The sequence below is a fragment of the Seriola lalandi genome, unplaced genomic scaffold (genome assembly GCF_002814215.2).
Source record: "Seriola lalandi dorsalis isolate HSWRI2012SDOR001 ecotype SW California unplaced genomic scaffold, Sedor1 jcf7180002054961, whole genome shotgun sequence".
In the NCBI taxonomy this organism is placed as follows: Eukaryota; Metazoa; Chordata; class Actinopteri; order Carangiformes; family Carangidae; genus Seriola; species Seriola lalandi.
Window position 1 is genome coordinate 232,186 of NW_019525512.1, and position 13,844 is coordinate 246,029.

The 13,844-nt window shown below is 45.8% G+C and overlaps 1 protein-coding gene across 1 annotated transcript in view; it reads right to left on the reverse strand.

Annotated features, from left to right (window-relative positions):
- Positions 1-13,844, reverse strand: part of celf2 (cugbp, Elav-like family member 2) — a 196,909-nt gene that overhangs the window by 151,864 nt on the left and 31,201 nt on the right. Inside the window, exon 2 of the mRNA XM_087170811.1 lies at positions 4,137-4,172. Within this exon, the coding sequence (XP_087026937.1) occupies positions 4,137-4,172 (36 nt within the window). The remainder of the gene's footprint in view (positions 1-4,136; positions 4,173-13,844) is intronic.

Below are 13,844 nucleotides of genomic sequence, written 5' to 3' on the forward strand. Positions count from 1 at the left end.
GTTCTTCATAATTCATGTGTTTAGATGAAAAATGGATGAAGTGTGAGCATGACACCAGCGCAGCCTCTCACAATTAAAACCCCACAGAGCGTTTCCCTGCTGTGACGGTGGGACCAGGTGGGAGCGTTTAAAGGGTCAGGTCGCCCGAATTATAAAGACAATCTCGCTTCTTTCAGGGATTTTATGTTTAAACAAACACATATTTAGTCTATTTGAAGACCAAGGAGTGCAGCTGAAACCTCCAGTCGCCTCGTGGTTATGACACAACTCAAATACCAAAGCTGCAGTGTCCCAGATTTCATTTTTCTTTGTTGACTTCTTTTGTTTTTGTTTGTTTTTTTTTAGTATTTGGGTGAATTGACCCTTTAAGTGTCTCTGAGCAAGTGTTCACCTGCTGCACTGGAGCCTGTGTTTACCCTCCGTGAACGCACCTCAGGCTGCTGCCGGGGAACGAGGGAAGAAGCTGGTTTGTCTCTTTTCTTAGAGACAAAGAAAATTCTCGCTCTGATTTTCAGGCACACAGAGAAGAAGAAAGCAAAAAATAAAAAAAGAATAAATAAATAAATAAAATCTGTAGTGACTCAGGCCTGTGAGATCATCATTGTGTATTTGTGCAAAAGTCTGCATCATCATCCTGATTGTCGAGACACACGGCATCATTTTGTTTTACTTTCCGCACAAAAACCCGACGCCAAACTGAAGAGATCCCTCCTCCTCGCTGTCAAATGACAATGTGTTTTCAGTTATGCTGACTGAGAGCGTTTTTGTTTTTTTGTTTTTTTGTTTTAATAGAAAGTGCGTCCTCCACACTGCATCTCTTGTCGAACATTTTCTCACTGGGGGATAAATTAGAGCCCAGGAAGGATCCTTTAACACTGATAACTGTCACTGTTGAGGAGGGAGAATACTCCAGCCAGTGTTCTTCCGACTGCGGCGAGCCAGTTTCTGCCTCATAAATATTCAGATGTGGGAATACTGGAGGAGGCGGGGCCAGGAGCGGCGCGCCGAGCAGTTCGCTGTAGCGAGGGACCGCTGTTGTCATGTGGCAACCGGGGAGGCAATAACGGACGCAGCGTACCGGGACGCCACATTGTGTGAATCCCTGTAATTATAGTCTCTGCTGTCTATGTGTGTCTGGCTCTGTAAACAGGAAGTGTGTGTGTGTGTGTGAGTGTGTGTGTGTGTGTGTGTTTGTGCGTCTCACACACACCTGCAGCCCTCGTGCCAAAGTGGAACTTGAGGCCTTTGGAGAGCTGTTGTATCTGTTCCACTTGTGAGCTGATGCTATTCATACACTAATCAACGCTTGTTTACGCCGATTTGTGTATTTTTTTCATGTGAGGGCGGTGTGTGCGCGTGCACGTGTGTGTGTGTGTGTGTGTGTGTGTGTGTGTGTGTGTGTGTGTGTGTGTGCGAGCGGCGTCCTCCCTGTCTCGGGAGGTCATGTCAGAGCCAATAGTAGGTTTGCGGCTTATAATGACCAACGCTGAAAGGCATCCGTGGAGCCACGCTCGCTAATTATCAGCTGTGTGCCTTCAAAGAACATTATCAGCACAAAGACCTGCAATTATACACACACACACACACACACACACACACACACTGATATACACACTCATGCACACAATCCCTTCACACCCTTTATCACCCCTGTTTCCGGCATCAACTCTTCCTCCTCCCAAACTGTCTCCTTTTCTCTTGATTGCCGCTGTCCTCATTTAAAACTCCACTCCATCTTTTCCCTCCTTTTTTCACCCCTCTGTCTCCTTTTCTCCCATGATCCTCTCCTCCTCCTTCCCTACTCCATCTCTCCAGCCTCTTTTCATTTCCTGTCTTCTCGTTATCCACCCCCATCCTCTCTTTCAGCTCCCTTGTTTGCACTTTTCCTATTTCTTTCTCCTCATCCCCCTCCTCCTTCCTCCTCCTCCTCTTCCTCCTCCTCCTCTTCTTCCTCCCCCCAGCTCCTCTTCCTCCTCCCGGCCCAAAACAGACGCTTAAATAACGAGCCGGGTGTCAGTCAAACCGCCAGAGAGCTTCATTAGAGGAGGAGAGCGCAGAGGATCAAATTATACGCCCAGTTCTCTTTTGTGTGATTGTGTGTGTGTTTGTTTGTGTGTGTGTGTGTGTGTGTGTGTGTGCGTGTGTTTGCAGGGGATTGTGGGGGGTCGGCGGTGGTGATAGTGGTGGCAGCGGCAGCGGCGGAGGCAGAGAGGAAGTAAACACACGTTCCAGAATGACGCAGCTGTGTGGAGGATTAGCGTGTAACACACATCGCTTGTGTGTGTGTGCGCGTGTGTGTGTTTGTGTGTGTGTGTGCGTGCATGTGCGTGTGTGTGTGTGTGTGAGCTCATGCGACAGTCACAGCCTCGCCTATTTTCTCCAATCAGAGAGAAAAACAAAAGCAAACTATTTTGCCTAATTATTCACAGCCACAGTCATCGTCTCTTTCTTTTCCTCCTGTGTTTTGCTTCGTCTCCGCCGGCGTCTCATTCTGTGCCGGATCCTGTTTTTTGATCGGAGCTGGTTCACCTGCGGCGTGCATCAGGTGTAGCTCCAGCCTATGGAGGACTTTACTATTAAAATCAATATCATCCAATTCCGCTGTGAGGAAGTGACGCAGACGGAATGATGTAAAACTCCTCATCCTCAGTGCCAAACACTTATTTAGAGGTTAAACTGATAAAAACAACGATCAATAAAAAGCAAAAAGTTAAATTCATACAGCTGCTGAGTAACTTAAAGGACGACATCGGTGCTCGCACATGATCCGGCCCATTAAAATCACATATTCTTTACATTACCGCTGAGTATTTTCCAAATATGCCAAAAGTTCTGAAATGGATTTTCTTACTTTCCAGGGAGCCATTAGATTCACTTCATTTCACCACAGAATGAAAAGCAGCTCACAGAGACTTAAAACCGGCTTGACACAGGTAATCCATCACATTTCCTCACCTTTGTCTTTCCTTTCTTTTTGTTGCCACTCTAACGTTAGAAGAAAAAAAAAGGGACCAAATTCACTATTTCCTCTACACAATATTTATGTTTCTTTATAGCTTCTCTGCTACGTTTAATGCCGTTCACTACGTTTTGCAGTGTCATTAAACGCACCAGAAGAGTCCAAACTCACAACTCATGTATTTAATCCGGTACCACACATATCCGTGGCATCATGAACCCACTGCAGATTATTTGTCCTCTGCACTTTCACTGACATACAACACTTCATTCATAAAAACACACTCATCTCCACGGCAACTCAGCAATCAACCAGCCGGGCGTCTCAGCCTGTCCGTCACAGAACAAAACCAAAAACCAATACACTTACATGACGGGTTAACGAGCGGACTGACGCTCGGCCCGCCGGTTGTCAACCAGTTGCACTTGTAGTTGGCACAAACGGTGATATTGTTAACGAGTGCTGCGACAGTGAGACTATAATCCTGATCGTAAAGCATTACAGCTGCACCGTAATTCTTCATGGGGGTTCTTGTGATGTTTAATGGATCGTACGGATGAAAAAGTGTCCCTTCTCTTTTTTCACTATCTCTCGCCATGTTGGAAGTACTTGGGTGGAGGGTGTGTGTGTGTGTGTGTGTGTGTGTGTGTGTGTGTGAGGGGGGAGCATTGATGGTTTTCAGGGCAGGATATTCGTCCTTTTCCTGTTAACTCTGCCTCAGATGAGAAATAGGTCTTGGCTATTTTAGGATCGGCCCTTATTTAAACCTTCTCCCCTTCTGCCCTCCCCTCGCTTGATCTGGCGCTCTGTCGCCGAAGGGTTTAGTTTAATGACCCTCCTCGGCCGTACATCTGAAGCCGCATCACATCTCTCCTTTCCAATTTCCCTTTTCTCTCTCCCTTTATTTCTCTCTCCCTTTATTTCTCTCTGTCTCTCTCCTCTCTCTTTACCCACCACCTCGTCTCATCTGTGTCCTGTCCTTCTACGTTATCCCACCCAAAGATCACCGCCAGCAGCGCTCCGGTGTAGTAGTCAGTAGTCAGTAGTCAGTCTTTGGCCTGAAGCCTGGAGACACACTGCATGCCTCATTGAGGATGAGGCCGATGGGAAGAGAAAGGAGCGAGGAGGTGAAAAGGCAAAAAGAGAGAGACAAAGATTAGGAGGTGTATCACAGTACCTTTGTATCGGTCCAGAGAGGTCGCTGGCGTCCTGCCTGCAAGTCAAGAAGAAGAAACAGATTCGTTAAAAAGCTGGAAACACAGGAAGAATGGTCACCATCAAAACAAACAAACATTAACTGCATTAATGAAACATAAACAAAGCGAAGGTGCAACAAGACGATAACATGACATGCTGGACCTTCGTCGTCACGGTAACGACAACACAAGCTACACCAGCGTACCAGCTGCAGGCGTACCGGACTTTTTTGTTGTCATGGTAACAACAACAAACACGCAGTTAACGCTGTGGGATGGTCACGGTTTGGCTAGGTTTAGGAAGAAATCTGCGTCACCTGACTTCCTCCTTTGCTCGTGTCATAATTACTACGACCACTAGAGGCCGCCCAGCAACGACACGTAACTTTCGGTCGTAACAAGCAACAACAAGTTTGTTGTTTGTTTACAGGACAGTCTCTGCTGAACACATATGCTGGTTTCTATGGTGACGACATACGTGTACATTTACTTCCCACACAATGATTCCACCATGAGCAGACGACGCCCTGTTGTTTGTCACCGTCTCGTTTCCAAACTCAAACAAGGAGAAGATGTTTGGCAGTTTCAACTCAAGTTTTGCTACATTCTGGAAATATGATAGAAACCACATAAGATGCTGGTAACACACACACACACACACACACACACACACACACACACACACACACACACACACACACACACACACTGAGCCATCTAAATAGTAAATCGGCCTTGTCTGTCCTTGGGAACAGTCGAGAAACTTGTTCGTTCCAATGGATTTTCTCCATAATTCCCTGCTGTTTCCTCTTTCTCTCTCTTTCCCCTTTTTGTTTTATCCCTTTCTCAGTTCCTCTTCCACTGCATGTAAATAAATTGGTCCCCAGGCCCCACCACTAGACGTGTGTGTGTGTGTGTGTGTGTGTGTGTGTGTGTGTGTGTGTGCGTGTGTCTGTGTGTGTGTGTGTGTGTGTGTGTCTGTGTGTGCCAAGCATTATACTAAATGCTACACAAACACACACACACACACAAAAACCCCCAGAGCTCAGAGCTGTGCCGAATTAGCCCGGGTTTTATGTCACAGAGGTAAATAAAATAATAATGAATTAACAATACTATCATTAATAACCACTGTGTGTGTGTGTGTGTGTGTGTGTGTGTAAGAGAGAGAGCGAGTGTGTGTGTGTGTGTGTATTATGATGAAATGATGAGAAAAACCTTGCCCCTCCTCAACACAGTGGCCAATCACTGCTATCACCACTCTTTGCATTTCAAACACACACTCTTGTCTGTTTCATCTCCAACCACAGAACGCTCATCCTGTTATCCTGCTACACACACACACACACACACACACACACACACACACACACACACACACAATAGCCACCTCCGCTTTCAGTCCATTTTCCCACTGCCATGAATTATGAAAAAGGGTAAATGGAACATCAAACACACACTGCTCGCACTTGCAGGTTTACACACACACACACACACACACACACACACACACACACACACACACACACACACACACTCCATCCCTCATATTTTTGAATCTACATACATATATACACGCAGATCGTTTACACTCCATGGTTCTTATTACTTATTAAGCTGGATATTAAAACATGCAGAGGCAGTTATAAAGGCTCCAATAAAACTCCATTAAAGTAACTCTATGGGTTTGATGACACTAAAGACACAGTCAAACCCCCTAGAACTCCTCTCACTTGATATTTGGCTGAGGATGATGAAACCTGACAGATCCGGAGCGACAGGATTTTACATTCGAGGCTTGGGTTTGAAAATAAAAAAATCCAACCTGAGAAAAAGGTCATTTAAGAAGTCATTTACTCTCACGTCCAGTCAGATCAGAGTCTCCCCTCCGACCGCCGAGGACGAAATAACTCCACCGGCGTCGTCAAAGTAAAGACGGTGACTCGGTAAAACTCCCCGAAAACAAAGCGCAGCTGAATTGAGAACATGATGCATCTTTCATACTGAAGCTTTTTCTCAGCTCTCATCCGTGTCGATCTTCCCAGAGGTGACGTGTCAATCGACCTGTGTGGCCTCTGCCGTGACCGTGGGAGTCTTCTTCACCTTTCTTTTGTCCTTTCAGTCATGTTGCCTATCTATGCTAACGCTAACTCCACCGTTCTTAGGTCATATATGTTTCAGATAAAGTGATGGACTGAATAAACCTGTCTCATTGAACATTTCCAGATTGTTCTACAGTACAGTACGTATGGATATCACCCATCAAACTGTCCTTTATCCTGTCGTTTGCCTGTTTGTCAGGGTTGAAATTTTGCCCTGTGTTGTTGAATAAAAGTCGAGCAGCAATAATCCGGCGTGTGGATCCTCTCTGCCTTTTCCCACAACTGTTTAAAATCCCACTGGATGATCTCGACACACTGACGCCACGTTTAACACGAGGCAGTTTGTCTTAGTTCATGACTTGCTGACAATGTGGTTTTTAAAAGGACATTTGTTTGTGTAGATGTGACTTAATCATTTTAGGCCCGGAGATTGTTTTATAACATCAAACTGACCAGAGGCGCATTAGCTTCCTCGCTACAGAGCTACTTAAATAATAAACATGCCTCTTTACAAAGGAAAGGATGATTTAGTTTAAGAGAAAAAAAAGCTTTTATGTCTGATTTCTGGAGGATCAACTGCACGAGTCGACAAGATCTGGGTCAGAATTGATCACTGATATGGAAACAGATGGGAAAACAGCGTCCAGGTGGAAGCGAGCCAGACTTATGGTCCGTGGACGGACAGCTTTTTGGCGGCGTGTGTGAACCCGAGCGCAAACTCCTGCCGGCGTGGCGCCGCTGCTGCAGGCCTGGCGAGAGACATAAAGCGAAGCTGAAATGTTAGGGACCTCCTCGGGGCGGCGGTGCCAGAGCCGCCGCAAAGACGGAGCAGGTGGCGAGACCCGGCGAGGACCGCGGGCATATTTGGACATACTGTGATTAACAGAAGATCTGACACGGGTGCACACACACACACACACACACACACACACATACACACACTCTGCATTAGTACTACATGAAGGGAGACACTATGAGCCAGGTCTCACAGGCACTTGTGAACACCATCGCTGACAAGACCGCTCCCATGTTGGAGCTGCAGTGATTTCACATGCGTTGCAGTCACTTCACTCCAGGTTTCTCTAAATCCTGATTATAGAAACCAGATTTCTCATTTATATGACAGGAAGCCTGGTTACTGAAGCGCGCGCTTGTGGCTTTACTCAATATATCGATGCTCAGACTTAATTAGATGTTTGGGATCAAGTTAGGGATGCAATTAAAGATTATTTTCATTACTGATTTAATCTGTTTGTTTGGTTTTTTTTTTAGTCTTTAAAATGCAAGAAAAAGGTAAAACATGCTCCACATGATTATTCAGATTACTTGTTTTGTTTGAATACCGGTTGAAAGCCCCAAAAAATTCAATTCACATCAACATAAATCAGATAAATACAGAGAATCCATACATTTAAGAAGCTTGAACACGAGCATGTTTCATAAAATACTTCAATTGTTCATCAATTATTCAATTGTTCTGATGGAGCGATCGATTAATCGCTTCAGGACAAGATCTTTTTGATATCTGATTGTGCTGAAAGCCCGAGCTCACTTCCTCTTTGTCTTCAAAAATGCTTTTCTCCCCTTCTTCCTCCTCCTCCTCCTCCTCCTCTAAGCATCCCATCTGTGTCGTTCTAACACTCTCCCTCTCTCGTTTTTAACACTTCTCTCCTTCTCACCTGCCATCCTGCCTTTCACATACACACACACACATCCCGCTTCACGTACAGTGTACCCACAATCCCCAACCAATCAGCACGCCAAGACACACACATCTTTAAAACACTGATAAATACATTCACACACTTGACTTTCACACCCCTCCCAAGACTTCCCACTTTCCTTCTTCGTCTCAGTCTTATCTCCATCGCAGGTGTGTATTCATGTGTGTGTGTGTGTGTGTGTGTGTTCGAGACAGCCAGTGTCATTCCGCCGAACTGTGCCAACTCTTAAGATGATGTCAGATGTGGGCTGTTGGCCCGCCTCCAGAGGGATCTACATTCTCCCATTGGAGGATGAGTCTCTTAGACGGCCGTGCCAAAGCGCCGAGGGCGGGAAGAGGATTGGACGACATCGAGACCTGAGCGACACCGACGAGCTGCCATTTCATTAATCATCCTCTCACTGATGCTGCGTTCACTGGTGCATCGGGAAAGACGCAACTCGGAGTGACTCAACAGTAAATAGAATCACTGATTCATTCATACTCATAAAAGGACGTTCCACTCAAAATGAAAGGTGCCTGCAAGGAACTCCAATTCAGCCACTTGAAGTGGTTTTAATGGTGACAGGTGTTTTCACAGCGGGGGGGTGGGGGGTGGGGGTGTACATAAAAACTTCCCCATCTGCTTTCCATCTGTACGCTCAGAATGCACGGAGAAAATGACAGTTTCGCCAAGCTGAATGCGACGCTGCCGTGTCACACCATCGTCCTCCTGGAAGCTGCCAGAGACAATGTGTTCAGACATAATTTAGCAAAACTGTTATTTGCTTCTGAAGCATGTGGACAGACAGCGTAGGAGGTGATGGAGCTGCTGGAGTGGTTGATACCTGAGAACCGTTACAGACAGCGAAACCATACATTTTCATTACCTTAGTTTGGGGAATATCAACATATTTCAACCCTTTTATGATGTCGTACGGCTGGAAGCAGCAGCACATTGAAAAATAAAACATCAGGACTGTTGATCTCAGTATGGAAACTATACACGATTATTGCAATCATGAAACATTATTTTACAATCTGTCAGTCTGCAATTCAAAGGGAACGACACTGATGAACAGTTTGATGGTGGAATAGCAGGGAAACGGCCGTTACACTGTAACATGCAGCAGTAAAACTGCTATAAAAAGGCTCTGAATCACGAGCCCTGGCAGGTGTTATTCACTGTGTGTGTGTGTGTGTGTGTGTGTGTGTGTGCACGCAAGCGAGCCACATGTGTGTTCGGAGGGATGCATGTGTTCAAGCATGCATGTGTGACATATTGAGGACATTTAAATGCAGCGAGAGAAAACGACCTGAGTGGTAAAGGGTGAACAAAAAGGGAGAAGTGGTAGTAGTGTGTTAGGCCTCATTTACCTCGTGATATTGAAAGGGTATGCACACTGGTCGCAACACACACACACACACACACACACACAGTCATGCACAATTTCTACATGTGTGTGTTGCCGTGTTTCCAGTGCACATTGTACAACAACCTAAACTCAGTGAAGGGGGAGACTCCTGACTCATCTATCATGCCTCTGGGAGAAGAGAGAAGACCTCCCCTCTTTTTGTCTCTCCCTCCCTCCTCCTCCTCCTCTTTAATAATAACCCCCCCCCTCCTCCGCCCACCTCCCTCTCCTCCCCTTCTCTTTCCCCATTTAATAACAGCGCAACAGATCAGCTCCATTAGCCCAGACCTCCTCACACATGCAAATGAGGCCGGCGTTATGGAGGCACGCGTCACGCATTACTGATGCCGCCCTCCCCGACCCGTCACTGCTCACAACACAATAAACTGAGTGTGTGTGTGTGTGTGTGTCAGAGAGAGTGAAAGAGGAAGAAGGAGAGAGACAGGGGTTGCATGTGTGTGCTACAATAGTGGTTAAATTGAGATACATTAAGGTGTTGATTGGGGCGACGCATGTGATGCCGGTGTGTGCGGAGCCCAGAAAGCGAGGCCATTACCTGGCGGCCGGATGAGAAGATCGTTCAAAGTGAACATGGAAGGAGAACGAAGGTTGGAGGAGATGGTATCGTGAGGGGGTGGGGGTGGTGGTGGGGGGGTGTTTGTGGTTTTATCTGCTGTTTGTTTTTGTTTGTTTTGTTGTTTTTTTCAATTGATGTGAGTCACTTTAAAGGCCTCCACTCCTGAAGGAGGCGCTGTGGTTTCTTTAAGCACAGAGGCAGACAAAGCCAATGACAGGTGACAGATATACACATAGCACATATATTTATAAAGTGTGGGACGCAGGCAAAGCTAAACAGAGCTGCAGGGTCGAGTGACTTCCAGGTGCATTTCTATGTCTGTTACAGTGAACATGAATTTTTGTTCCCCACAACTTAAACCCGACCCGATCGGAGGAGGGACACATGAGGAGATGCTGCAGAATGTTGCAGACCATGTGCGTGATAATACCCTCCAAGGTGGTTTCATATAATGGATGAGGTGGAGTCCAAGTCTGGCATGTCCATTATTTTCTATACCAGGACACCCCGGAGTGTATCATTGTGCTCATACAACAGCCACTTACAAATGAAAGTCTATGTGCAATGCAGCAAGAAAAAGACGAGCGGTTGCTCTACGAGTTATTGCATTTAGAACAGTGATGATTAAAGCCAGATGTTGGTTTGTTGTCGGTGGCATTTTAAACAGTTTTAAGACAAACACAGGAAAACACAAAGTGGTAAAATGGTGCCATTAACCACAGGATCAAGTTCAAATCACATCATGAGGCACAGCTGTCAGGTTTTATTGTGAAAAGTCACATATACTTCCACATCTGGGCAGATTCCCGCTGTTATCCGCCAATGTTGACTGACAGCCGAAAGGTTTTCTGTGTGTGCGCCAGAGTTGGTCCAGATGTGTTAGAAGCATCGTGCCGTATATGGGCCAGATTTGGGCCGTGGAACCGGCCTGAAGAGAACAAGCATGTGGCCCAATATGGGCCGGATTGAGAGGATGCATCAGCAGAGGTGGATGGATGGATGGATGGATGGACGGACGGACTTGGAAACAAACAGATGCTCAGGTGCATGAACAGGTGGATACTCAGGAATGTGAGAGTCACAAATGTTCTCTTCGAAGGCAGATCTGTCTGTCTCATGTCTCTTTGTTGACAGAGAGACTAATAGGGAACCTTGATCACGTCCCGCTACCTTGTTAGCATTGAGGATGTGCAACATAATTGAGCAGAAATGATGGTTTGTCATAATTGGAAATAATTAAGGCTCTTTTGTGGCAACGCTGTTCCATCTGAAGCTTTCATTAGCAGGTTCAATACCAGGACCTTGCCTTTGTCTACTTGAGAAACGGAAATCAGTCCTGTCCTCATCCGCCCTCGTGTTGCTGCTCTTTCAAAACTACACATTTGATGAATAAACTTCACTTCCCTAAACAATCATTCCTGGCAGCCGGTCGGCAGTTACTTAGCGCCAAAGGCCCCGGTTGACAAGGTTCCTCATAAAAGGCCACCATATCAGATCTGCTGCTGTCCATGTGAATGTGGACCGATAAAAGAAGCCGGGAAATAAATCAATATCATGAATGCCAGAGTCTGAGCTATCCCCCAATCTGGGGGGTAGCTCAGACAGCGAAATGTCAACCACTAATCTCTTTAATAGTCTGATATTACATTTTAATCCCAGTCTGATTCCTTCACTCTTTCGTTCAGGCTGCCTGCCGATGCCTGTCAAGGATTGAGGGGAGGAGGACAGTAAATAGAGAAAGAGAGGTATCAAAATAGAGTGGAAATAAAGGTGGATTAAAGAGAAGGAAAGAGCAGAAACCCGAGAGAAAAAGAGGAGGGAAAGCTGGAAGAGGGGAGGGAGGAAGAGGAATGGTTGGTTTATGGGGCGTTGTGGCACGCTGCCATTTCAAGTCTGAATTTACAGTGCGGCGTGATGGACTGTGAGAGACGGAGAGGCAATAAAGTGATGTCGATGAGAACTGAGGACAAATTGATATGATCATAACATGTCACATTAAAGACAGGCCTGCCATCCATCAACATGATAAAAGGCCTCCTTCATTCTAACGCTAACACCACCGCCATTGATCTCAATGCTTCACTTAGCCAACCGCTAACCATTTATGATAACTATCATTATCCAGTTATGGGGGATGGTGACGATCTATCAGTGCGATCGAGGCTGAAGAGTCCACAACGGGAAAAAAAAGAAAAAGAAAAAGATAACGCTCACTAATTCCCCGCACTGAGGTAGAAAAGAGAATTATCTGCCTTGATTTTTCTCAATTATGTCATAAAATAATGTGACGGTGATGAAATGACAAAGAGGGAGGAGGCCCGTGTGTGTGTGTGTGTAAAGAGCCACGGCTATTAAGTGTGATTCGGGAGGAGGAAAGTCAACTTGAGGAGGAAAACACACACTTCATCAGAGAGCAGAAAAGACTTATTCTTGGTTAGCAGAAGGATGGAGCGCTAATGCCTTCCTCTTCAGAGAGAGAGAGAGAGAGAGAGAGAGAGAGAGAGAGAGAGAGAGAGAGAGAGAGAGAGAGTGGAGAAAAAGCAGCATTGACGATTACACCAAACATGCTTTTAAATCACCCTTGAGCAAATCAGTAAATCAATATCAATTAGGCTGTGAAAGAGCCCAAATGGACAACTGGCTTTGTTTTAACTAATGAAGTCTGTGGAGAATCCAATCCCTCACTCTTCACTGCCACCCCCACTTCTCATTACCACCATGACAATGTGGAACAAAATAAAAACACACACACACGAGACAAGATACGTACTGTAGACACAAACCCAGAGGCGCTCAGCGTTGTAGATTCAACACAATCATTCATGTCGCCGTTAGTGATTTCTTTAAAAATCTTCCACTGGCCAGCAACTACCCGCACTGACCTTTAATATGATGAATATTATGCAGCTTGATTGAATATTGATTGAAACAACGCGGGTTTCCACCACGACAAGGCGTCGATGTGCATTTCGCTGTCTCAGCCGTGACGTTCAGAACACAAACCCTGGTTATTACAGTGTCGGTTCGTGGCAGTTTGACATGAGCATGTGTGATACACTCTTAGTGTATTACGCTTGTGCGCTTCTGCGTAGGTATACGGTCGGTTGACAAAACGTTAGTTCCAAAGGCGAAGGGCCGTTTTACCGCAAGATAAAGCAGCGAAAATGAAGCAACACTTCAACTGATATTGGCTTTTTTTTTTTTGCAGATGCAGCACATCACTCAGCTTCGGTGCCGGTGCTCCCGGCTGCTTCTTTAAACTGGGAGCGAAAATCTACTGCGGGTAATACACTGACTTAGTTACTACGCCCGGACAAGAAATAGTTCCATGCGTCACCTTTAATTTTCCTTCAGCAAAATACAACATGTCACCTAGTGAGATTTAGAGACGCTGACAGGAGGATTTTGTAACATTAGGACAGAGCAATGCTAGCTGTTTCCCCCTGTTTCCAGTCTTTGTGCTAAGCTAAACGGCTGCTAGCTGTAGCCAGTAGCTGGTGTCAATATTCTCATCAAACTGTCGGCATGACAGCGGTTTTCCAAAACGTTGGTTATGCGCTGCCTGATCTCAGGAACACGGAAAAGAGTCACAGAAGTCGAAGGAGACGAGGAACAGGAGAGTTCAGACGATCAGACGAGGCTGGAAACAGCTGACGTTGAATCAGGGGGTCGATATTTGTAATCTGGGGTGGATGTTTGTTTCCAAATAAGTCCATCAAACCCGGAGGTTTGCTCAGAATGTATAATCTCCTTGTGTTTCCCCTGACTTCACTGGGATCCCTGCAAATACAACATGAGCCCTACATTATTAGTGATGGACAAAGCTATGAAAGTAAGTTCTAAATAATGAAGTCTGTGGAGAATCCAATCAGTCCTGCACCCCCCACCCCCCC